The following is a 26,897-nucleotide window of genomic DNA, read 5'->3' as shown; positions in this document are numbered from 1 at the left end:
GAGGTACCCGCATCATACCAATATTTTTAACTCCAGAGACATAGACAGTCTTAGAAAACTTCGATTCAAACCCTTGAAATTTGTTAGTCAATCTTGGCAATTACTGTCCATTGAACACTGTTACTTCGGTTGTGTAAAATATTATACAACTTGTATAAACTTTTACACAACCGCTGTTTACTATATGAACCTACCAACTGTTGTGTAGTCAGTGTACACAATTCTAATTGTGTCAAGTTGAAGCAACAGTTGTGTTCTCGTTTTACACATTGGCTTTTTAATTTTTTTTAACATAAAGTTGTGTAATCGATTTTTACAACAGTTGTGAACCCCTTTAAGCAATAGTTGTTCAATATCAAATTTACTAATCACTTGGGTCACAGTTGATCACCCATGCAGATTTAAATGCCTTGATACAAATCTCGCACTTCCTCCTAATATATTGTGCAGCATGCCTGTAAAATGGAACTGAAAAGATAAGAAAATCATATTCGCAGGTCCAAAACATACTGAGACAGTGATTTCAATGAACCATGTAAGCAATGGTAATACCTTTATTTACTGAAATATGGATCATACAATTATGACCTTTCAGTACTTAAAAAAATACAACTATTGCATTAAGATTTCACTATCTTCTTTGCTCATGAGCAGAGGAGTATGTGGCTGTTAAATTTCAAGCTAGCGGTCACGACTGTTCATGAAGTGAGTTTATATGCCTCATCCTCATATGGTGATATATACTTTAGTTGCAATAAGGTGAGGCACCATTGGCACTACAGCCTCAGTTACTTGAAAATGCATATAGCAACCTTACATGAAGTACAGTAAATTTATATCATTGAAAGCAATCCATTTTAAATGCGGTCATATGTTGTATGTAGGAAGCCAGAGAGGTTAACCACCCTCAGCAATATAAGCATGCCAAATGGCGCATGAGACAAAAGTGCTTCATATTGAAAAATGAATTCCTTGCTTGATCTGTAATGACAACATGTAGACAATCAATTGTTCAAACATTTTATTAACGTAACTTGAGCTACAATATTTCACTCATTGGTTTAATGCAGTTTATGCATGACAAGCTCATCATGAAAAGTTGAGACAGAAGGTAGCAATGTATTATGTTAATAAACAGTTCAAGTATAAAGTTCTATACATTGAATAACCAGAGAGCAAAGCTTTGCAGGTTTGTTACATTACAACCAACTAGTAGGCCTATACAAATTATGCAACTGATCTCATTAACATGTAAATAACGACCCGAAATATACAATATAATCCACAATAACCTACCAAATAAGAAATTTATGAGCAGAGTTACTTATGTTTGATAAATAAATTGATCATTTTTTCTAGTAAATAAGGATATGTGAATTATAAAATTAATTGTAAATAAATATTGAAAAGAATTATTCATACATAAAATAGGTGTGATGTTACTGCATTAAAGCCACTCACATTTCCTCAAAACTTATGTCATCTATGCAGTAATGCACACCTAGCCACTTTGTGCAGGCCAAGGAATTTTCAGTGAAAAGTTGTCAATATTACTGGTGAGATTTAAAAGAATTATCTGAAAGGTGAAATTTTCCTAGCAGGAGTTCAAATCTAGTGTATTCCTGTAAACTTGAGTTCATTCTTGGTTCACTTCACCCACCTTTACTTTGAAGAATGAATCAATTGTTTCTTTCACCTTCCTAATGCAACACTTAAAAATTAAACCTACCATGCATTCATACCTGTGTATAGATACATCTACACTTGCCCACAAAGTGGACCAAAATACATCCACTGTTGAAATTCAGTCAAAAGTTTGAGTAATGTTAGAAAATTATGTAATGCAGAATTCTTGCGAAAACAAACAGACCCATGAGGTCAAAGCTTGGCATGGAATTACATTTAGTTCCATTTTGATGAACTTCTTTCTCAAGGTGTAACAACATTCTCTAGAAATAATACCAACACTGAAATAGAATGTTTCATCACTGACACTGAAGTTAAGTGCTACAGTTTACGTCCCATAAATAGTCCTCCATGGAAGAAGTCACCGTCCTATTAAGATTTTAACATCCCTGTATCTCCATCAATCACTGCATTTACTTCATTATAGGACTTATGAGCACTCTCTGAGGTCAGGTCTCCCCACGGGTTTTTAATTGAACTGTCCAACGACCCTAATGCTTTTTGTAAATAGCTCATGATTCAAAAGATCTATCTTCCCAGTATTTATGTATCGTGTTAACCTTCTTTTGAGAATGACCCACAGTATAGCAGCTATCAACTCTTGAACATTCTCTGTTTTCAAGAGTTAATAGATATGTTCAAGAGTTGATAGATGACCTTAATATAGATGATGTTGGTATATAGGTTTATATTTTAAACTGGCCAAACAATCTCCTCTCTTTTGTAAGTCTTACAATGAGCAAACACTAATTGGCATTCAGGACACACAGTGTCAAAGTATTTGAGTTAATGTTGTGCATGATATTGCAAATGAATAAGGAGTTCAGATGCTCTAGTCTTATTAAAACACCTGAAACAAGTTAAAGAACCAGTTTCCTGATTTACCTGAGCATTTGTCTCAATTCTTACTTTAACATCAACTGCATTCTTCTTGGCTTTGAATTCTTCAATTTGTTTTTTTTTAACAAACTTGATCCTCTGCCCCACTTTTGGTACCAATTCCCGTATTGTTGGTACGCCCAGAAGAAGAAAAGCATCATCATACACTTCATTGTCTATAAAATAAACAGTATTAATTATATTAGTGGCTGCATGAGCGTGGCCAGACATCTCAATTTTGGGGGCACAGGGCGGGCACAACCTTGAGGGGGGGGGGGGGGAGGGAGCACAATGTTTATTTGTGAATGCCGTCCTGGGGGAGGGGTCTAATGGGGTGTCCCCCTCACCTTCGATTTTTGATAATTAAGGGTCCTTAGACGCAATATGGTGCTATATTTTGCAACTTGAAGTAACTTTTTTTCAAGAATTTGCGGGCTTAGTCTGTCTGATATTTATGTTTTAATTGAGACGGATAAAAAAGTTATACAAAAAATGGAAATTAACCCTTTTGCTTTGATCATGTTTTTAGATAAGAGTGTTGAAATTGAAATGCATGCAGTTAGTGAAGTACACTGAAAAAAATAAACTACTCAATATTGCCAGAGGCCTTGCCTAGGAAGGCCAGGTAATAAAACTTAGCGAACTCACTTACTGCGCCTTTTGAATTCGTAATAGTTTCGTATATATAAGTGCGTAGCCTGCTGTATGGAAGGCGCCAAGTTAGGGAAATATTCTAAATATTCGACTGTAAATACCTTACCTAGGCTAGATATTTTGTTTAGCCCAAACTGCTTTGGTCTAGCGTTACTATACTAAAGTTCTTTATTTTATTCCATTTATTATATATTTGATATCAAATTTTCAACGGGACCACAAGAACTAGCTTCACCCGACGTTTTGGGTGAGGAATTGTCCCATAGTATCGAAAAATTACCACATCGACCTAGCCTTCAATGATTCTATATAGTATTTGTATACCTTATGACGTTAGGGCTAGGCTAACTGTTAGGACTAGGCTAGGCCTAACGTTACGGTAAGGTAAGGCCTTACGTTCATCGTTCGGCCTATAGCCTTTGTACGTATGCGTAAGCCTTCCTTTAATTTTGAAGATAAAACGCAAAATTTACGATTTCGTATGCTCAGGCGTCCTACTTTATACGTTGCCTTCGTTTACCCTACTAGTAGTGCAACTAACGTACCAAAGGTATAGTACAGCATAACAATGTTAGATCTAGCTAGTAATGTTGCTGGGCCTAAAAATTATTCTCTAAAGCAAGTCTAGCCTATAGGCCTAGCTATTTGTTTAATGCTAAGCTAGAGTCGTTAGGTTAACTCCATAGAGAATGAATTTAGCTTAGATTAGCCTGGACTGCTTAATTACGCACGTTACATACCCAAGTTAAACATAATACACAACCGGCACTACACAATGTTACCTTACACAAGAAATTAACAATGAAGGTTTACTATACTTAACTCTGTGACAGTACCGTTATTTTCGTCTGCCGATGACGTCATCAATGGTTTGGCTCAGATTTTCCCATAACATATCTTTTCATCAGGGTTGTCGTTTTCTTGACATTATACAGTTAGTTATATTGTATCACCGTTGTACTTCAACATTATTACATAGGCCTAGTACACGATACTGTTCGACGTTTACTGAAGCTGCGTGAAACTAATTGAGTGCTGATTCAATTGTGTTAACATGGTTGCATTCTACGTTAACATCGTTGCAAAAAAACTGCGAACAATGGATGTAACCACATCGTAGCGCAGTCGACATCGCATTACTGCATATGCAATTCGCCTGTTTAACGGGATGGCAGGTTGCACTGAGGTTTAATATATATATTCGTATCTGCTTGCAACTTTGTTCATTGATCTTAGACATAGAGGCGGGAGTGGGGATGGGAGAGAAACTAGAGATACATAAGAGAGAAGAGAGGTGACTAAATTTGGGGTGTTGCAAATATCAAACGCCCTCCCAGCCCCCCCCCCCCCTCCCGTCCACACACATTCATTCATTCATAGTTACGGTATTCTTGTAACCATGGTAGTGATATCAAGTATATTTACTGCTTTACAACATATCCTCGTAATCTAAAACTTAAAAACGAAAACAAGCCCTGAGCTGTCTCATACAGTTAGTCTCATACAGAGCTAACCGTCTAGACTGATTTTGTTTTAAAGGACTCGTGACCATTTTGCATAGTTTATTGAAGAAGTTAGGTAGTTATCAGATTTTAGCTTCAAGAAGATAAACACAAATATTGGAATTCAATGTCATTAAAATCTATTACTTTACTTGCGGGTTATTAATCAGTAGTGACGAATATACTTTCCACTATAACCTAAATGATTGTCGACCTTGAAATTCGGCCTACATAAATGAGAAACTAATAATTAAAAATCATTAATCGCTGTATTCTGTCCATTATTTAATTTTATTGATATTAATGTACTTTTTTAAGAATTGCCAGCAAAAAAAACCCAAAAATAAATATTAATTGAAAACTTGTTCCACCGATAACGTCCCTTTACATCGAGAATGACGTCACCGTGTATAATGATGACGTGTTATGCCAGGTGAGGCTATCACGAGCCTTGCGCATGATTCTGTTCTGTTAAAAGGGTTCATGAATGATTTTAAACTGTGTACCTGCTAAGAATGTATACTAGTCAGAATCTTATAATTAATAGGCCTGGAAGCGATATAATTAATGGGCTAATATATAATACATACTTAATTAATTTTCTTATCCTTTATAGAAAAGCAATTATTTATTTTTTGAAATTATATTGGAGAATAACGTCTAACGTAATTAAAGAAAAATTACAAGTAAACTTAAGCTCCAGGATGATCGCATGATGGGATTTAGAATTGAACCATCGACATAGAAGTCCTAACTCAGATCACAGTTAGGTCCGTACATACCAGTTGGGCATCCTTGAATAAGAAGTGAAAAAGGAGATTATTTGATGCAGTCATTTCTACTAGATAGGTTATGATATAAACAGAGATTCTTAGCGGGGAACCAAAACAAAAGTGAAAACGGACATCGAATGATTATGGAAGGACGCCCTTACACACTATAGTAGAGAAAACGTTGGCAAGTACTACAGTGTTTACTATATGGGAAAAGATGGAAACATGGGATGGGCTTCTTCTTTTTCTCTCTCAATAAATTGCAAGTACAACCTAATTAAAAAACCACATATTCTAAACGTTACAAAAAATTAACAACATGTCTCTTGGGGACCAGAAATAAACAATGTTTGAATTCCTTGTCAATCATCGACATTTATATATAGTCAGTGAAGGGTAGAATTTGCTTCTCAAGTTAAGCAAAAACTCTTTTCACTTTAAACGTTTAATTTGAGTTAATTTCATCCTCCATTCAAATTTAATATTAAACTCAGCTGCTTGTCACTTTTATTATTCCAAAAAATGTTGAAAACTGCACATAGTCTCTCTGTACTATAGTACTTGCTAAGTTTACTATATTTCAGCTTGAGATCAGACTCTTGCTAATAATTAGGACTTAATTAAGGAAACTCTTCAGTAAATCGAAACCAAACGGGCATAGGCTTTCTTTCTGTACTGAGCGGTCGTATAGCCTTTAACTACAAGCTTGAATGTATGTCCAGATGATAAGAGATACTAATAAGAGATAATGTTAGGTCAGCCTTGATCTTGGTTGCCATGGTATCTACGTATAAATAAAGACTTTGATTGACCATCCTTGAACAGTGATTGTGTGTGACACCCTATAGTACCTTCAATGGTTGTTGTTTTCTCGTGAATTTTATCAATAAATTTGAAACACAAGACTTGCCAAATAGATACATGCTGAATCTTACTCCTTTTAGGAAAATCATGTTTCAATGACAATGTAGCTAGCTCTATAAAGACTGTACAGTAAACGTCACAACGGTTGCTGCCCATATAAGCGAGGGCTCACTCCTATATTTACAGAAAACGTGGCGTCATGCTGTTTCACTAGCACTAGCACCGACGTTGCTACCAACCAACAGATTATTGTATTAGCAAATATTGGTTAAAAGTGAGGAAGACCAGAATACGATAATGGCTATTTTTTTGTGTCCAACTTAAGTAGATCATTTGGAACAAAATTACCTAGAACAAATTCAGTTTAGTGCCAAAAGGGACTCCCCCATCCCCCCCCCCCCCCTGGATAGGCCACAGCTATGTAGTGTGTCGATGAATCTGAAAAGTTGTAAGGATGATTAGTGCAGTCCTGTAAAAGATAAAAATGTGTAGAAAAGACAACCAAAAACTTACTTATGTTACAATCGACGCCTCCAATTCCGTGGAAACAGGAACAACCGTATGGATCCCTTAAGCAAAAGAGGATTCCCCTACAGCCAGGATAGGCGAGTCCATTTGCCTCGCAGAGGTGACTACCATCGATGCCAAAGCCAGCTGCAACTATTGATGGTTAAAATGAATACTATTGATATTTTATGTATCTCAATTTCAATGGCAAAAGTACATGAAACTGATGAGAAATTCACTGCAATGTCACAACCAACGATTATGTAATTCGTTAATGACAATCTTAGATAAAGAAAAGGCTTCGAATTGGTGACATTACAACTGCTCTACCAACTTAACCAATCCCCTTCTTCGCTTCTTATGTCATTTCCACCCCCCATCCCCCCCCCCAACCATTCCTCTTTTGGAATTTCCGGACGTTTCGTCCATGATGCAAATTGTGCCCCTTCCCCCTAGAACCACCCACTCGCCTTCGTTTGAGACATGTTTTACTGCATATATTTTATCAATATTACTTCATCGTTATAGTCATGTTGATTTCATGCCTTCCATCTTTTTATACAATAATATATTTTGATAATACTCAATAACATAAACAAAGCCATGTTAGCTTAGTACTGTTTCCCTGCAAAAGAGGTATATATAGTCATTTTGACGTAAATTTCACCTTTTTATGTTCAAACGTTCACCACTTACCGGTATCACAATCTTCCGTGACGGTGGTGAGGCCAGGGGCACAATAACAGGTGCCGTCTTCATCGTCACAAACTCCTCTTCCAGCTGTGCACGAAGGCGGACACTTTTGATCGCAAGTCGCTCCAAACGCCCCATCGGGACAAGCTTGAGTAAAATCAAATCACACCCAGTTCAAATTTAATATTTAAGTATATCTTGTACCGGTATATCGCACTTGATATTTGTACGTAAATAATTAGAGAACAGCAATAACCCACCCCAACCCCACCCCCAGCAAACAGCCAGCCTCTGTCTGGCTTCGAAACCAGCCGCCAACTTCTATGTGGGGACTGCGCAACTCCTATTGGTACTGAATTAGTGTTCAAAGTTTGCAACCAGGAATAGAATTTATCAATTTCACTATAAAGATCGCGTCACTGATCTATCGATCTTTATTTGTTTTGTTCATGACGTATATTGGGGGCGTTTGTTGTTAGGAGGGGGAAATTTGGTTGTCAAAGCGCCCCCACCTTCCGTAGCTACGCCGCCGGACGCGTAGTATCTGTATACTTTACATGAGGGGGGGGGGTAACTAATGTTTCAGTCCAAATCAAATTGATGTATGCATTCCTTCTTCCTAAGAATAGAAATCTTCTTCCTGCAATAGAAATATTAATCACACCGGCAAAATGAATAACATAATTTTGAGAATGGCTAAGCACAATAGGATAATAGAGTAAAGTATTAATATGTAAGTTAAATTCCAAAGGGCATATCATTCCACAACAAAAGGCGTTTAATGTTTGATATTTTAAGCTGAGTAAAACTGTGGTATGGCCTTTGAAACTTTACCCCTCTTGATAACACGGAAGGTAACTCGCCCTTCGTGCCGCCATTTCTTGCTGAATGCTTCGTATATTCCAGCTTCCGATACTGTTATATGCAATTCTCCTCTCCACTTCTTGCGACTATATCCATTATGAGTCCAGACGATATCACTTGGATAGTCGTATTGAACCCCTAAGTCAGCAGTCTCACCTTGACTGATTGTATAAGATATCTGACCGATTGGTTTCAGATCTATATTTAAAACAATAGAAAACAATTCTTTATATTATTTATCATTAATATTAATTATTAAACTTCCTTGGATTCCCCTAACAAGTCCTTTGGTATGTTTTTGGAATTCGGTAGTAACTTAGATTTTTACGTCGATTTGATATTTTTCTCCTTAACTGGCATCAATAGGCTTCCGTAGATAACATTTAAAAAAAATCCTGAGACGTTATATCTGCCACAAACCCATAATAGCTAGCTATAAGAGCATGAAAATGCCGGCTCTGACGAGCTGACGTCACCAAATATTTCGCGAAAAGGAGCATTCTAGATTTAACATATTTTAAAGCAGAATAGATTACATTGCAAGTCATCATTATAACATTAAAGGATGACTCAGGGTCGAGGCATAAAAGTGAATTTAAAGGATTGTAGACAGTTCGATTTGTCCAATTTTTATTTCTTTCCCTCTTTCATACGTCTGCTTTAACAGGCACATTTTGATGTATATCCCTCTTAAGGCAGGTAAGTTGACTTATTCATTAAATGACTTATCACATATTATATGTTATCAAATATATTTAAAAAATTGCTACCATAGCAACCGATACCTTACCTAAATCAGGATTTGCAATCGCTATGATTTCTTGTGTCTCAGTAGAAGCCTCAACCGTTACCACGAAGGCACCGGTCCGAGGGTTTTGGCCACTGCCACAACCCTTCCCACTTGACATGCACAAAACTTGACCTTTGCTCCCTATCTGGAAGCCAATATCCGTGACCTCAAAATCCAGCGGTAAGTTACCCTCGTATCTTTCAAAGGTGGTTGAATCGAGCCCTGCACTTGTATCAGTGTCGGGAAATGCGTAAATCTTCACTGGATGAGCAAAGCACTTTGTAACCAATGGGTTCTTTATGGCAACAGTCGCATCACTTGCTGTGGGCAGACGGTAAACGTAGGTTAATTTGAGTTCATAAAATGCGCCAACTGCAACGTACTCCAAGTACCAAAGATTGCATGAATGGCCGTGATCGCTCCTGCTCACCACTTCCAATCTATACACATTCCACACCACAAAACCCTCACCCGCACATACATCTGATTTGTAAAGAAGGTTCACTACAGCTAATATTCTATGCACTATCAACCAATTAATTAATATTATTTAAGTTAATGAGTCAATAAAGCCAGGCGGGTAGAAACAACCTCAGTGTTATAGGTATAGTCACTCAATTAACACATAATACACCACGCTCATGTAATGTGTGTGTTTTGTACGAAGCAGTCGGTGTACTCCCCATTAGAGAAAGAACAATTTCCTCCCCCAAAAAATTGATGGAATAAAAATATAAAGAACTCAGAGACTACATGCCCCCCCCCCCCCCCACATAACAAAAGAGAGAACATAACAAGAGGGGAGACGGAATCAGGTCTAAAGCTTTCTCGAAGCAATAACACAAAATGTAGCTTAAATGTATGTTAAATCTTTCGCTATCGATAAAGCCTCCCGCTCAAGCTTTACCAGTTCAGTCGGAAATTTATATTAGTCTGTTTTACCTCCATGGTCTGATGTGGAAAGTAAAACGAGCGTAACTAAAAACTATGCTTTGATCAAATTTCTCACCAATACTAGTAAATCCATATGCTTGCAGATGAACGGTAGAAAATATGAGATTTGCAAGCAAAAACACAGCCCCGTGTGCCGCCATTTTGATTAGCCAGACAACTTGTTGTTGTAGCTTCCTTTCAAGCAGTCGAAAGATTAAAGTAATAATAAATACAATTATAAAAGGTTAAACTTTGAACAATTGTCAGAATTCTATTCAGTTTAACCGGTGACCATGACACTCCAGTTGTAAAGGGTGTTACGCTTCCATAGTTCCTTGTAACAAACGGAATATAATCATATAATAATTAACTGCTGTATGTATATGTGTACTGACTTGGTAAAGTGTTTTTTTCTCCCTTCGTATAACCAACCGAGGACCAGTGGCCTAGTTCGTTATCACTAGAGTAGAGTTCCTCACTTTATAGGAAGTCTACACTGTTGTAGGGAAAGGTGCCCTCTTCACTTGGTAAAGTGTTTTTTCTCCCTTCGTGTAACCAACCGAGGACCAGGGACCTAGTTCGTTATCACTAGAGTAGAGTTCCTCACTTTATAGGAACTCCACACTGTAGTAGGGAAAGGTGCCCTCTTTCTTTAGATGTTTGTGATTTCGTTGGATATGAGTTCTGAATTTGCGTAGAATCTGACTACGGTCAACCCTTCCAGTTCACGTTTGATATCATGAACGCCCCTATAAACACACCCCTACCCCACTTCCCCAACCCCTCCCCCGTATTACCCTGCAAGAACTCATACCGACCGCCTCAGAACTTTATATATTGGGAATATTATATCTCTTGCGATAGTACTATAGCAATACTGCAGTAATAACTTATCTAGAGGGCGAGGTATATAGTCGGTTAACGGTGCAGTCGAGGAACATGGGGTTTCGAGTGAGGTTGGTAAATTCAGTTAGTAAGTATTGCTCTATGTTGTAGATGGAGGACGTGAAACGTAAAGAACAGCGGCAAGCTAGCCTTTGAGTAGGTGGCCGAGGAAAACCGAATATTGTAAAACACAGTCACAAAATAGGCCAATCCTAGATCAGATGATTATTTTAAACAAAGTCAACCAAACATAGACATGCATGTGTACGATAAACCAAACACTCTGCACTCTCCACATCAGTTCCCTTATATTGAGACTGCATAACGTAAGTATTACCATGGCGCTGTTACGTCACGCGAATTACCACGGGTCACCCTCTTTAAGGAAACATACACTGAACGTGATTGAGAGATCTGCATTGTGTATATGTATCTGAAAGGGACAACTATCTCCCATAATCTTAGCCAGAACCAGAAGAATTGAACCGACCTTGTATGAATTGTTAAAGTATCTATATGTATTAGCCTATGACCTTTATATTGTCAGAATCTTAGCACAAGATCTCTTGTTGACCGTTGACCTGGATAAAAAACTAACTTTCGTCGGAATTGAGCCAAAACGGGTTCTTATTCTTATATTTGTAGGTTGAATATATGATTTGCCCAACAGTTTCAAGAAGTGTGGGAAAGGGAGGAGGAGATTAGGGTCATAGAGAGCTTATCCGTTATAGGAAGGAGGGGGTCATAGAGATATAACCTATCCGGTATAGGGAGGAGGGGGTCATGTAGATGTAGCCTATCCGATATAGGGAGGAAGGGGTCATACAGGTATAGCCTAACCGGTATAGGGAGGAGGGGGTGGGTCATAGAAATATAGCCAAACCGGTATAAGGAAGAGGGGGGTAATAGATTATAGCCTATCCGGTATAGGGGGGATGGGGTCAGATAGATATGGTCTATCCAATAAAGGGATGAGGGTGGGGGGCGTTAAAGCGATATAGGGAGGAGGGGGTCATAGAGATAGAACCTATTCGGTATGGGGAGGAGGGGAGGGGGGTCATAGAGATGTAGCCTATCCGGTATAGGGAGGAGGGGGGTCATATAAATAAAGTCTATCCGGTATAGCGAGGAAGGGGTGTCATAGTGATAGGGCCTACTTGGTATAGTGAGGCGGGGGGTCATAGAGATATAGCCTATCCGATGTAAGGAGGAGGGGGTCATACAGATATAATCTATCCGGTATAGGGAGGAGGGGGTCATACAATACAGCCTAACCGGTACAGGGAAAAGGGGGTCATCGAGAGATAGCCTATCAGGTATAGGGAGGAAAGGGATCATAAAGATAGAACCTATTCGGTATAGAGAGGAAGGGGGTCATGGAGATAAAGTTTATCCGGTTTAGCGAGGAAGGGGGTCATAGAGATAGGGCCTATTTGGTATAGGGAGGAGGGGGGTCATAGAGATATAGCCTATTCGGAACAGGGAGGAGGGAATGGGGTGGGGGTCATACAGATGTAGTCTATCCGGTATAGGGAGGAGGGGGTCATACAAATAAAGCCTAACCGGTGTTGGGAAGAGAGATATATATGGTCTATCCAATAAAGGGATGAGGGGGTCATAGAGATATAGCCTATACGGTAAAGGGAGCAGGCGGTTCATAGAGACATTGCCTAGTATCAGGCATAGGGAGGAAGGGGGGTTATAGAGATATAGCCTATTCGGTATAGGATATGGGTCATAGAGTTATAGCCTATCCGGTATAGGTAGGAAGGGGGGGGGGGGTCATAGAGATAAGCTATCTGCTAATCCATCAGATAATGAAAGCCTGCACCATTCGCTAATCTCCTTTCCAGTATATTATTTTTCATATTTTATAGTATGTTGCATTATCACGTATACAAGCAAAATACCACTGTAAATGATATTGCGCATTTAGTTTGGTTAGCAATGCCACTCATGATAGTTTTATGTGTATTTGAGATAATTACATATATGGTGCTAAGCCTGGGTGTTAGTCATGTTGTTGTTACTAACCATGTTACTCGTTATACCTCAAGTTTTAGCGTAGTAGTTATGCCATTGTGTTCATAATATATTTAGTTTGTGATTAATTAATTGTGACCGTGCGTTTGTTTTGGTTTTCATGAGTTTTGTAGTTTTGTTAGAATAACAATAAACGTAGAGATTTAACCTGCGTTTAAAGTGCAGTAGTCTAATGTGAAACAACGGTTAATAAATATATCTTTTACGTCCATGTGTCTTATGTAGGTCCTATCAGTTTCATTATTAGCCCCTATATCAGTGCCCCAATGTTTTAACTAAAAATATCATCGAGGCACAGTCCACTACGCGGCCCACACACTCATTTCATCCACCCCACCCCCCGCCCCCAGTATTTTCTTGCTACGCTAGGCGTCAACCGATGGTGGTGCTCCGCTAAGATAGTGTCATGATGGTCCCTTTTGGGAAATAGCCCATTTACTATAACTTTATTTTAAAAAGAGCCCTGGTATTAACGCACATCAAAGCACTCCTATGTAACAATTAAAGGATACATAATAAACAATAAAGGTTTTGCGGCAAGACGCTTAAAGACTCCATCAGATTTATCCATGTTCAGTCATTTATGCCCCCACCCACCTTTTAATTCGGAATGACGCACCTGCATCACATGTACAAAGAGAAGCAATGGTCCGGAGTTTTGCTTGGTCCAAAGGACCAATCAACGTACGTACTTGCAATTTCATTGAATTCAAAGAACAAGGAATTTCCCGCTCTTCTTTACAGGCATACAGACAAATCAAAACAATGCATGCGTAGGCCTACAATTCTGTAGAAGGCTTGCCCAAGTCCTCTTATCCATTTTAACCGGATTTCCCCTGATTAACTTGTGTTGAATAAACCCCAGTTTGAATGTTATGTTAATTAGATGCTAATTTTATAAGTAGAGGTATATAACGTATTCTGTTCGCGCCAATCACACAGACTTGTCAAACAGCATTGCTTGAAGCAGACGCATGTAGGCTCCTATCCTACCCACACATATGACCTATGCAATCCCATAGCCTAACACGAGGCTCTGAACACCGCGTAGACATTAATTGTTGGTGTACCACCATCACAACGGTTTGGAAACGTTACGTGTTGCGAAGAAGCAATCATTTGAAAGATTCTTGTAGAGTAAACGCTCTCCAAATTGAGAAAGGAACTATCAAGAATACAGGATGGAACTTCTTAGGGTAAGTTTTTGTTGTTTTGAATGATTCTGAATATCTGCAAAATTCCCGCGCTTCAAATAGATGGCGTTCTACTACATTGTTACTTCCGTATTTAGTGAATAAACTTGACAATTGTGCTGTGTTGCAATCAATCGCACTGCATACTTCCACTTTGCAGTAAGGCTGTAGAACGTTTTTAGATGATGCTTATTTTCAAAGACGTAGGCCTATAGCTCACAAACTTACTACAACTTCATATGTGATAAAAACAAATTATCGACTAGCTTAATTAATACATGAACGTCAATTTGGACGGTTCACAGTACATATCGTAGCTAACCTTGGCTTCCTAAAGTAGGCTAAAAAATGCATGACATTGTCGCCCCCATTATTGTCAGTATCACCACCATATATGTTAGAAATTCTTATGATTACTCAGATACAAACTTACGCTCAGCCTCAAGCCATCTTTCTTCCTTGAAACATTTGACTAGTTTATCAGTCCATCCATAAACTGTGATAAATATATGAAAGAGAAAGGTACACAGGAAAGGTACTCAGTTATCGTTTATTTTTTTTATTTTTCAGCAACTTCTTGGCACGTAAAAAATTGGATCATACGCAGTCCCTAAATACTAAAATGTTTTAACATTCAGCTATTATGTTTAACATAGAGCTGTATACATTCAGAAAGTACATTGTGAAATACTTATGTTCATAATAGGCAACCCAACCTAGCTATACCCTCAAACTTCTCCAACTCTCCTCCTAGTTGCCGGAAAACTCGTCGCAATATGAACGTATGTTGAGCACAATGTACATTAATACCTCCACGTGTATGTTACTAATTATATTCTTCCCCCCCCCCCCCTCTCTCTCTCCCTCTTGTCGTCTTTGGTGCACCTTGGGTCATGTGTTGTGGCTTTGAACGTAGACTCCTTGCAGCCGTTTTGCAAACCTAATGACACGTCATATGATAAATGAATTGTTTGTAAGACTGCACTAAACATTTAACCCAACCACCAACAAGAGCTGCGTAACTCGATACGACGTACGTTTTGTATGACTGTTTATTTCATCAGTGAGCTGCAAATTATTATAACTATTAAAGCGGCACAGTGTTGGAAACGCCCCACCAAAAAAAAAAAAAAAAATAGGTATGGAAAAGAATGCGTGTGCAACTCTTTTTACTGGACTAAGCTATAACTTTTAAATGTGATCCAGGAAAAGAGCCTGCGTTTGCACGAAATTCAAAGACAACTTGATCCACTGTCAACCCCTATTCCCCCTTAAAGGTATGCTGTATTGGCCCCAAATATGCCAGAAATTAAAATATGGTCACCATTAATCGAAATTTCTAAATTGTTTTTATTACCACCTTGGAGGAAATTTACCTCATTGGGACATTCAGTCATATTGCATGCTACTTTATAATGTGTGGGCACAACTGAAATAATAATAATAATAACACAGTTCTTATAAAGCGCAAATACACACTTAAGTCTCTATGCGCTGAAAGAGTAAAGACCTCCAGGAAAGTACTTTTTGAAAACGTCTAGCAATTATAGCTCGCTATAATTTAGGCCTATGCAAAGAACCTTGAGTCTACAACCATTACATCACGCTTTACTGAATTAAGTAAATCTGAATACAGCAAATATGTTTGAGAATTTTTCAAATGCTTCGCTGTGATTTTTTGTTTTCAAAGTGAGCTTTTTGAATGTTATTAAAATACCTAGAGTCATCCTAAACACAACCTATATGATTGTATTAGAACCCGTGTGAAATAGATTAAGTTTGTTCATTGCATTGTTGACCCGGAGGTGCTTTAAAACTATACCAGAAATGTTTGTAAATTAATCCGTTCATACTGGTAACATCCTTGACGTGCTGCAATTACACACACAGAGACATAAACAAAGTACACAGATAATTCTTAAATGAAATGTGTAGTATACGTGTTTGCTCGATCGGTAGAACAACAAACAATTGTGTCTGGAATGTTGTTGGAGAAAATCTCGATACTCGAGAAAACCTGAACATCAAGAAAGTTACGATCTGAAGAAAAAATACGGTAATTGCAACTATGAGGAATTGTCGGAGCCAAAGACGGAAAAGTTATATATTATATTTTGGAATTGATTGCATTCTTTGTAAATAAAATAGTTTGTTTTTTGGTTCGAAGCATTACTGTTAAAAAGTTGACTTATCAACGAATCATCCAGTCATATAGAAATTCCTCTCTTTTTGTTTCTAGGTTTGTTTAATTATGTAGGTATTTTTAGCAACATGGAATGACACGATATATAACTTGCATCAGTTTGAGCTAACGTATCGTGTTAGAGATATAGTTAACAGAGTTCTGAGGCCTATAACCATTATATCACCATTCTGTACACAGGGTAAATATGCCAGCGACAACAACTCATCATCGTTCTTGAACAACCTGCAAAGCTCGGGAGAGAAAAGAGTTCGTTTCGAGTTATCTCCGGAGGGAGTAAGTAACCACCATACACCAACGAGCACTACTCCCCCACCACCGGGATTTCAGAAGTCTAACAATGTGGAGTTAATACAACAACACCTAAACGCTCTGTTGGATAATTCCATTGAACAATCAAACGCCAGGGCAAGAGATACGCCAGGTCACGTGACTGGATACGTACCGGACATTGGCTGTTTCGGTATCCAGACGTACGGAGGGATGCCAGCGTTTCAGACTGCCAAAAATTACGATTATAATTCAGAAGGTAAGTTCAGCCCACTTTTATTTTGAGGTTCCAAAACGCTGCCCACGTTGACATTTTAGGTACGTTTAAGCTTTAAAGAAGAAGGTATAGGCTGGGTGTCCATTTTCTTTGTGTTATTAGCCCTATCTGACGCCCCTATACCTCTTGTCCCATTATGGTCATCGTCTCCGTACGATCATCACTGAATTTAATTTGGGTTTCTCAATCGCGATATTTTTGATAAGCAAGAGGAAAAGGTGTGGTAGTACCGAAGTTGCAATCTATTTACCTTTGGTATTCACATTTGGATACATAATAAATATGAATATGTATATATAGAGATATCGATGTATATATAGATGTACATATAGATGTATATATAGATATTTATATAGATGTATATATAGATGTATATATAGATGAATATATAGATGAACATATATATATTCAATACCCTCCAATGTGAAACGGGCTCAAGAAGGCTTAAAACGTATTTCTTCGTGTGTAACTAAAGTAACAGTCATCATTTAATGACAGCCATCATGTAGTTATTGGAAACACTTCATATTATTTTTTATTCTCCGGTTATTCTTTAGCAGCTGCCACCGCCGCCCTCCAAAGCATTCTCAAAACTCCGATTAAGAAAGAACTTCCATCACCAACTCTGAGCCTGGAGTCGAAACTGGCCCAGATGACAACAAGCATGCAACCTCCTTTACAACCCAGCCCTCTCTCGCCCCTCTCTGCATCCCCTTGGACTGCCTATCCGGTTTGCACAAATCCAAAGGTTAGTTCCCAATTGTGCGGGTGTGGTCATTCAAACAGATATCCACTCTCAGAGACGACCTTGTCGATGATGTTATTACATACATGAGTTATTACATACATACATTGATTACATGTAATCATGATTATATGCGACCGCAAATGCGCATAAACAGACGCACAAAACTGGATAAACAAAAAGCGCTACCGCATATTCATGGGGTTTGTTTAATAACTGAAGGGATATATAGGCGTGGATCTGAATAGTTGCCACATACCGCTTTGAGATCCTATATAGGTTAAAAAAAGTGTGTATTATTTCGGTAAAAATTGGCTGATCATATTGTATCTTGACGTCGTTAGATCGGTTACTAAGCAACATTAAAGATTACATAACGCTATTGTCAAATAAATGGAATAACTCGTTCATAAAGTAACAACAGTATATTAGAAAATAAATCACGACCTTTCTGTTTATTTTTGATTCAAAGGATGCTGTCACCTTACATAACATTGAACGTTACCTTAATGGCACTATGTGTGGCTACAAAGCACCTCCTCCCACCCCCTCGACGCCATTTACGCCCTCCTCGACGCCATATACAACAAAAGATGCCTTCACCACCCCCATGAGTGATAGAAGTAGTAGTTCTCACAGTACACCTTCTGAGACTTCCAGCCTCTGGGGTCACGTGTTTTCACCGACCGATATACCTCGTTCTACCACACCGTCACCCCTGGGGCTAACCCGTGGGCCAAGCCCAAGTCTGTCGGAGTCGAGTGGAATCGGATCCACCGAGTCGAATAACGATCGTGTAGATGCATTAACTGATCAACTGGTAAGTTTTATTTATCTTACTCCTCTCTTACATGTCTCTCTTCAATAATTGCACTCCAATATATCTCAACTTGGTAACATTTTAACACTTCGCCCCCCCCCCTCCCCGCCCACCATTGTCGCACTGCCCGGTCGATGTCACCTTCCTCTTCCTTTGGAATCAGATACCATTCTAAAGATCTGAGCCTTTTGATTCGTCTGTATTTCCATCTACAAAGAATATTGTGGTTTTTAGAGGACTTTTCTTTGTCAATAAGTTTAGTTACCAATAAAAGAATTCATTTGATGTTAAAGCATTTTTAGAAGATATAACCCGGTAGTTGAATATTTAGTGACTAAGTTTACAACTCCGGTATAAACCTCCAAAAGTCTGAAATGATAGATGAAGACACACTGTACCATTACTTGAAAGTGCTTGAAATGAAAAGACACGGAGTTTATATAAACCTGTAAGCTTGAGCAAAGAGTTTGAGGTAACTGTAGACATATGGCTCGATTGATTTCTTCATTCTACCACGTGGTGGTTCCCACCCGTTCTCCCACCCGTTCTCCCACCCGTTCTCCCACCCGTTCTCCCACCCGTTCTCCCACCCGTTCTCCCACCCGTTCTCCCACCCGTTCTCCTCGCTCAGCTGTCGTGACCGAACTATATATGTTCTTCGTGTTTTAAAACCAAAAGTAAACCAATACCATTTAATTCATTTTTTTTTCTGTTTATCGATCTAGGCCAACTTTACGATGGGGAATACCATTGGTAATTCAACAACTAAATACACCCCACTTCCGGCTAATCATAACACTTCCGGTGTAACAGCAGCTGAGGTCCAATTACTCTTAGAAAACAACAGTGAACTGGAAGCATTAGCATCGAAGATGCTTGAGGAGAGAAGGCTGTTAGGCCTTACCAATCTCCTTGGAGGGGCTCCAGTCTCGGTTGACCCTGATGCGTATGGCATGGAACAAATGGCCAGTTTGAATAGACAGGCAGCTGGTAACTTTTGCATCTTCACTCATTTTGGTTCATCTCATATTTCGATTACTGTCAGTCCTTAGGTGCACAAGAAAGTAGTTTGATCGCGATAGATTCAAAAATAGATGATCAGTGTTCACTATTACTTTAACAGACAGTTAAATGACTAATACAAGATATTTAATGAATAGTATGTTTATTTATATTTTTACTTCTTTTTGCATATTGCATTACAGCCATGGTTGAGCCTTCATGTACCTGGAGTGGACAGTTACCGGCTAAGAAACATTGCAATCCTACTTACTCTTGCAAGGTATTTCTTGGTGGCGTTCCATGGGATATCACAGAATGTGAGTAACACATCATAGTACATAAGCTACACTTACGTTATATAGCGTTCGGACCATGGGATCCACAGACCGTGTGTAACACATAAGCCTGAGTTATCTTGTTTTCATATCATTAGATATTCCAGAGTGTTGAGTGACACATACATCACCTAAACATTTCACATAGGCTAACTACCTAACACATCCCACATTACCATGCGTTTCACAAACAATGAAAGTTAAACAACTAAAGCTGTATAGATTGTGTTATTGCCATTTTATCTTGTGGTATGCTGTGAACGAAAATGTTACAAAATTTACTGTATGCTTGTGGTTATCGTTTGGGAGGTTGGGTTTGTGGGCTTGAGGAGGGGAGGGGCTGAGATATCATGTCGTCCAGGAGAGGAGTATAAGGGCAGGGGTAAACCTCCCCTATGAGCAGTGGCGTAGGAAGGTACTTTTGAGTGGGGGCTGAAGACTGATGGCCGGCCTGGGGGAGGGGTATAAGGGGAGGGGTGAATTTTTTTGCATTTCCAGGTGGCCTCTGATGCAAGTTGGTGCAATATAGCACACTTCAACACCCACTCCATTTTTTAAATAATTTTGCATTTTCACCTGGCCTTAGATGCAATTTGGTGCTCCAAATGAGATTTTTTTCTCATTTGGAAAGGGAAAAGGGGTTTTCTGACTTGCGAAGCGGGGGGGGGGACGGAATGATACTTCCGCCTCTCATATTTTTCACTGGGGGCTGGCGCACCCCAGCCCCCCGGTTCCTACGCCCTTGCCTATGAGAATTTTGGTAAAAAGGAGGTTGCTTATATGCAAATGGTGCTATATTTTGCAACTTTTGAAACAATATTGAAGAATTTCCGACGGTTTAGCTTGTACCGCTCACAAATATTACATGTCCATTTAATGTACACTTGGTAATTATTGTTTACACAACACGACTAACGGACAACTGACAGGGTAAATTAGACAATGAAAAAAAAAAGCAAAGAAAATATCAAGCGAGCTTTCCAGGCCCTATAGTTGTCAGCCCTGCTGATTTCTTGGTTGTATCAAATGAAACTAGAGCATGATCCCTGATGAAATGTTATGCAAGGTACCGTGGTTTTTGACTGACGCCCCCTGCCAAACAAAATGTCTATATAGGAATCACCCCCAACTAAGTTCTGGATCGCTCAGTTGGTCAGTTGATCAGTTGGTAGGGTGCTGGATTTTAACCCAGAGGTCACTGGTTCGAATGCCGTTCTCGCCATAATTTCTTTGTCGTTTTCCATACATGGTTACTCCCTGGTTGCGACATAATTGCGCCATGGCTGCACCATGGTTGCGTCATGGTGGCAGATACTTAAAATACAAATACTTATAAAACTATCATTTGCTTTAAGATTATAATAGTTTGGTGTTTCTTCTCCTCGTTTTCAGTTGAGCTACATACCAGCTTCAAGTTGTTTGGAAATATTAAAGTGGAATGGCCAGGAAAGGATCTTAAACATCCCAGATACCCTCCTAAAGGAAAAGGTATAGGCATGTCTTTTGTCGGTGAATGAAATTGATTGCTTCATAAATATGATAGATACTTTTCTGCAGCTTGAGGTCACAACCACACCCTTACAGCATTTTCTGAATGACAACATCTTCAAAGTTGGTGGTATTTTGTGAATACATCTTGCAACAGCAAAGTGAATGTCATCACGCGCGGCAACAAGGCTGAAAATTTTTCAACTCATTCACAGAGGGAAACAATATCATTTATCCAATATTTTCCCGTTTGAGTGACGAGTGAATATCAAGATATACAAATGGGGCTTTTCAACAAATAGTGTGTCATATAATAAGCCACCGAAATGTCTCTTTAAATATCTCACTTTTCAGATTGACTTTCATTGAAAGTTTGAAATCAATTGCTGACGTCACAGCAGGTAGTAATGTACCTATTATGGCAAATCGAATTATTTTAACCGCAAAAACTGAATTAACGTCACTCCTCATCGTTGCCATTATAGCCTAGCCTAAGATCTGGTAGCATTCTTGCACGGCGCCCCCTATCTCCCCTATAAGATCACCATTCTCCTTCTTCCGAATTTACCAATCAAGAAGCCTATACACGCGTGTTTATAACAGGATTTTTTTTACCTTTGTTGTTTCACGGTTGGGCTTGCATGCTTGGTGGACTCTTTCACATCAATTGATATTTTTATCTTTTTTTTTTTTGTATATTTTTTTGTATCAACAGGGTACGTGTATGTACTCTTTGAATCCGAGAAGGCCGTCCGAGCAATGTTGCAATCTTGCACTCATGACTTTAGCGGTGGTGGAGAATTCTACTTCAAAATTTCCAGCAGAAGAATGAGAAGCAAAGAGGTATTAACTTTTTTTGGGAAAATTATGCATTTTCGTGCAATAATTTAATAAACAAACTTGGCACTGTAAACGGTCGACCAACATCAGATGTCATGTGGCTATCCAAAATAATCTTGATATATTTCAGGTTTCACGTTTTTATCTGAAAAATATTGGTTTAATCTTCACTATTCTGATAATGGAAACTGAAATTACTATGATAATGTAACCAAATATAGTTTGGCTGTTCTTAGAGTCATTTCTTTGATTCAAATAGGTCCAGGTTATACCCTGGGTGATCTCAGACAGCAACTTTGTACAGTGTAACTCACATCGACTTGATCCTGACAAGACCGTCTTCGTTGGCGCACTCCACGGTATGATGAATGCCGAGTTCTTAGCTTTAGTCATGAACGATTTATTTGGGGGCGTGGTCTACGCTGGAATCGATACAGACAAACACAAATATCCGATTGGTGAGTTTGTTCATATTTTTTTGTGGTTAGTGTAATGTTTTATCATATTATAATTAACATTGTCAAGTCGAGAAGTATTTGCCTTGTTTCATTTTGTTCCTGTCGTGCGATATGCAGTACGAAAAGGCCATTATTATATATATAGTATAGTACCCCAAATATGACACAATGTCAACTATAACGATCAAAATTGAAATTGACTCTGTCCTATCTTGGAGAATTACTGAAAACCGACATATTTATTTCATTCCCCACGTACCTGTCCTCCAATAAACATACCTGTATGCACTCCAATCTCCTGTAACTAACCTATAACCAATGTAATATTTAGAAAAGCATTTCAACTGACCCACTTCAATGTCCATACCTATTTCTTGTCCCTTCCGAATCTACGATCCTTCAAAAATTTCCCACCCATATTATTCATATTGAAAGTTTTTTATCATTCTTGTTCTTGGTCGCATTACATTGCAATGTCTTGGGGGTCTTGGATAGGGAACTACGCTATACTACGCTACACTACGCTACACTACGCTACACTACGCTACACTACGCTACACGTCATTTATCGTTAGCAACTGAATGACATAAGATGTTTGTTAGGGTATGTCAGCTTGTGACGTGTTGGAAGAGAATATAGGTCACTTGGTCAACGGCCACAATAAAAAAACCTTCGTGTTACTACACTGACTGGCTAGCATCGATCAAAAAAGATTTGTTTCCTTTCATAATTCATAAAATATATGTAGCATAGCGAGTTGTGTAATGACATATTAAACCTCCTACACAATGTTTCATATATGTTTCAACAACGTTAATCATATAATATTGGTCCTAATGTATATAAGAAAAATGTTCCATATTAATTTTTTGTGCAATTTTTTCTCTTTCTACTTTCCATAGGTTCTGGCCGGGTAACTTTCAGTAACACACATAGCTACATGAAAGCCGTCAACACTGCCTTCATTGAAGTAAAAACACCAAAATTTGTGAAGAAGGTATGTCAAAATCTAATGTGAAAAATGGGGTGCAGTGGTTCTGTTGTATTGTTAAAAGTGGATTCTTTGAGGGTTTAAAGCATACTTCTGGAAGGGATAATATAATTACCTCAAAATTGCTGACAAAGTGGCAAAAATGTTTAAAATTCATCTAAAACTTTTTTTTGCGGTTTCTCCACAGTCAAATTAGTAGCTATTCTGGTGACTTGCTCTGTGTGTTCATATCGTTGTCACAGTGAAACAGATTGACCAACTGCGCAGTGTTACTGAACTCTTTGTTCTTTCCTTTAGTGTTGTATGTATTGGAAGAACAATGGCAAAAATGCGGGGGGGGGGGCCGAATTGAGAGGGCGGAAGGGGGGGTGGGGGAGGTATATGTTCATTTTAGAAATATTTCGGCGTCCCTCACACCAATAGTTTTCGTTTGTTTCAATAATATCTCCTAAACTGTTTTTCTCTGTAGGTCCAGATCGATCCCTACTTAGAGGACTCACTCTGTAGTTTGTGTAGTTGTATCACAGGGCCATTCTTCTGCCGTGATCCAATTTGCTTCAAATACTTTTGTCGATCTTGCTGGCTTTGGCATCATTCCGTCGGACAACTCAAGGAACATAAACCGCTCATGAGGAGTAGCAAGTCTAAACCTACCGCCTGTGAAACCGCATTCGATTTCTAAATAATGATATGAGTTCTATACCCATCGGCAAGTAGAACATACAAACGGCTTACAACACAAGGAAGGTATTATTTGTACCTATTAGTGTGCAGATGCCTTACAGTAGTTACCGCACACTGGCTAAGTACTAGTATGAAATCCATATCATATAGTTACCAATAGTATAAAATATCATTAGTATCGTATTTATATTACCTACAGAGATCATCAGTATCATATGGATATCACCAGTATCATATCAGTATGACATAGATTTATTACTGGTATCATATCGATGCCAATATAGTATCATCACCATAATGCATATATATATCAAATTAATATTACACATAGAAATCTACGTCATAGAAAAAACTAGTGACATAAGCTATCACTAGTATCATATGTATATCATATCAACGTTACATTTATATAACACTAGTGACATCGAATTATCATTGGTGCCATTGGTGTCAAATATATATCTATGGTGTCAATTAGATATTATTGTCATATAGATATCATTGGTGTCATATAGATATCATTGGTGTCACAGAGATATCATTGGTATCATAGAAATATCGCTGGTGTCGTATTAGGGGTGTATGCATGGTTGATCACAGTACATGGGAAAATAATTACAGGATGGGTTATTACATCGCGTCAGCTCAAGTCGACTTGGACGAATCCAGAATGTCAAAACTTTCAATTGATAGCCCTTCATGTTTTAAAGGTATTTTCGATATTTTACACTCGTACAAAATATATTGTTTAAATTATTTTATAGAAAAGGTTTGTATTAGTACATCGAGTGTATTTCTTATATTTAATTATCAAAACCGGAACACTTGACACATAGAAAAGGAAATATTATATATATACATTCACAAAATATTTGAATATATAAAATAAAGGTTTAAAACCATATATCTACAAAATCATATTAACATTTGCTTTTTCATATCTATTGTTTGACTGGGCACACATTTTCATATTTTTGTTAAGAAATGTTTAAAAATATTATGGTTCAGAACACCAGATTTATTTTCTAACTGACTTTAAAATTTAATAAATATATTTAAAGGGTTCATTTTAAGATTAAAAGTTATTCGACGCATCCAGTGTTCTTTGAAAGTTTGATATACGCGTTGGTAAAATAATGAGTGCATTTGATACTTCGAGATATTGTCTAATATCTCACATGGTACTATATTTTTCTGACTTATGTTAATATTTAGCTTGCTATAAAATTAGGCATGTAGATGTAAGGAAAAAGAGACCCAACCCTCTTTTTGTTTTCTTTAAAAATATAAAATAAAAACAAAGACAAAAAAAAAAAAAAAAACGAAAATTAAAATTTCGATGGATTTTAGACGGATAAATGAACTGGAACGGATAATTGACAATGAGACAACGAATATTTAAGTTTTGCACAATTTCGTCATTCCTCAAAGAAAATATAAAAAAAAAATCAAATAAAAAAAATATTTTACATGTTTTATGCACCAATTACCTTGGTCTTGTTTCAGTTATATGTTGTCTGTATATAAGTATTAGATTAAGATGTTGAACAAAAGTTTGAAACTTTGAAAAGAAAAAAAAAGATAACATTTTTAGGTCAATATTCATTCTTTCTTTATTAATTGGTAAAAGAAAGGTAACATATCTTTAAAGATTTAAATATTAAGTAACTAAAGCAATATTTGAAATTAAAAAGAGAGTAAACAAACAAAGGGGGAGAGCATTGTTTTGCTACAAGCTGAATTTTAGACAAAGAAGAGACGTCCCAGGTGGATAACAATTTTTAGGTTTACGAAAGAAAGGAAAACACTTTTTTAATAGACTCGTTCAAAGGCATAATTTATAATGATTAAAGATGGAACGATAGTATACAATAGGAAGAAAAGACCAACTATTGAATTATAGAGGTTAATTATAAATAATTTTTTATAGTCCTGTGACGTTATAGGGCACGACTGCGGTAACATTACAGATCGCCCTTTTTTAAAGATAAAAAGCTTCATGCTCTAAACCAGAACGGGTCTCTTTTGAAAGAAGTAAATATAAAAAAAAACTCAGTCGAAAGCGATCTAAATATCCTTTCAAACTGGGCCTTTTAAAAAGAATTAAATTGTTGTTATACCGTTTTTAAACAAGAATTATTACGTAGTTTTCGATTAAAAATTCCCAATTAAATGCTTAAGTCTTATAGGAAAGTATTAAAAGAGTTCAATAGTTCACTCAATAACGCTAGCGCTTATCTTAAAATTTAATTTCAAAAACTAGATTTCGTTTTTTTTTTTATAATTTACATTTGATGTTCTAAAAATGGTTACAAGGTTTTCCTTCTCCGTTTTACCCTATTGGTTTTTCAAATTGATGTTAACATTTTTAGTGTTTGTAACTTTTTTTTGGAAAGACATCACTTTGTCTTTGAGTGTTACCTTAAATTTATGTTGTGCATAAATGTAAAGCGCTTTTTCTACTTTCCAATGAGGGATGACGAAATCTCAAAAAAAAAATAAAAATAAAACAATATT

General features: G+C 37.7%; 2 protein-coding genes across 3 annotated transcripts; one reads left to right on the top strand and one right to left on the bottom strand.

The window, feature by feature from the left end:
• Nucleotides 1-4,844: 4,844 nt before the first annotated feature.
• LOC139966139 (tyrosine-protein kinase receptor Tie-1-like) lies at nucleotides 4,845-10,377 on the bottom strand. The gene is made up of 6 exons (XM_071968863.1): nucleotides 10,222-10,377; nucleotides 9,213-9,533; nucleotides 8,393-8,620; nucleotides 7,562-7,705; nucleotides 6,872-7,018; nucleotides 4,845-5,515 (listed from the first exon to the last, which is right to left on the bottom strand). Exons 1-6 carry the CDS (start codon nucleotides 10,304-10,306, stop codon nucleotides 5,472-5,474), a joined length of 969 nt encoding a protein of 322 aa, XP_071824964.1. The 5' UTR covers nucleotides 10,307-10,377; the 3' UTR covers nucleotides 4,845-5,471.
• A 3,625-nt stretch (nucleotides 10,378-14,002) lies between these two features.
• On the top strand, nucleotides 14,003-25,714 carry LOC139966136 (uncharacterized). Of its 2 annotated transcripts, none has more exons than XM_071968859.1 (11): nucleotides 14,003-14,269; nucleotides 16,650-16,998; nucleotides 17,577-17,764; nucleotides 18,234-18,581; nucleotides 19,307-19,571; nucleotides 19,787-19,900; nucleotides 21,311-21,406; nucleotides 22,122-22,249; nucleotides 22,506-22,704; nucleotides 23,608-23,702; nucleotides 24,166-25,714. In XM_071968859.1, exons 1-11 carry the CDS (start codon nucleotides 14,255-14,257, stop codon nucleotides 24,376-24,378), a joined length of 2,010 nt encoding a protein of 669 aa, XP_071824960.1. In that variant the 5' UTR covers nucleotides 14,003-14,254; the 3' UTR covers nucleotides 24,379-25,714. The 2 variants fall into 2 exon arrangements, with proteins under 2 accessions (XP_071824960.1, XP_071824959.1); XM_071968858.1 differs by having other exon boundaries at nucleotides 17,574-17,764.
• The last annotated feature ends 1,183 nt before the right edge of the window (nucleotides 25,715-26,897 follow it).

The sequence above is a fragment of the Apostichopus japonicus genome, chromosome 4 (genome assembly GCF_037975245.1).
Source record: "Apostichopus japonicus isolate 1M-3 chromosome 4, ASM3797524v1, whole genome shotgun sequence".
NCBI classification, from domain to species: Eukaryota; Metazoa; Echinodermata; class Holothuroidea; order Aspidochirotida; family Stichopodidae; genus Apostichopus; species Apostichopus japonicus.
The sequence above is the reverse complement of the archived record's forward strand: the minus strand, read 5'-3'. Positions and strand labels throughout refer to the sequence as shown.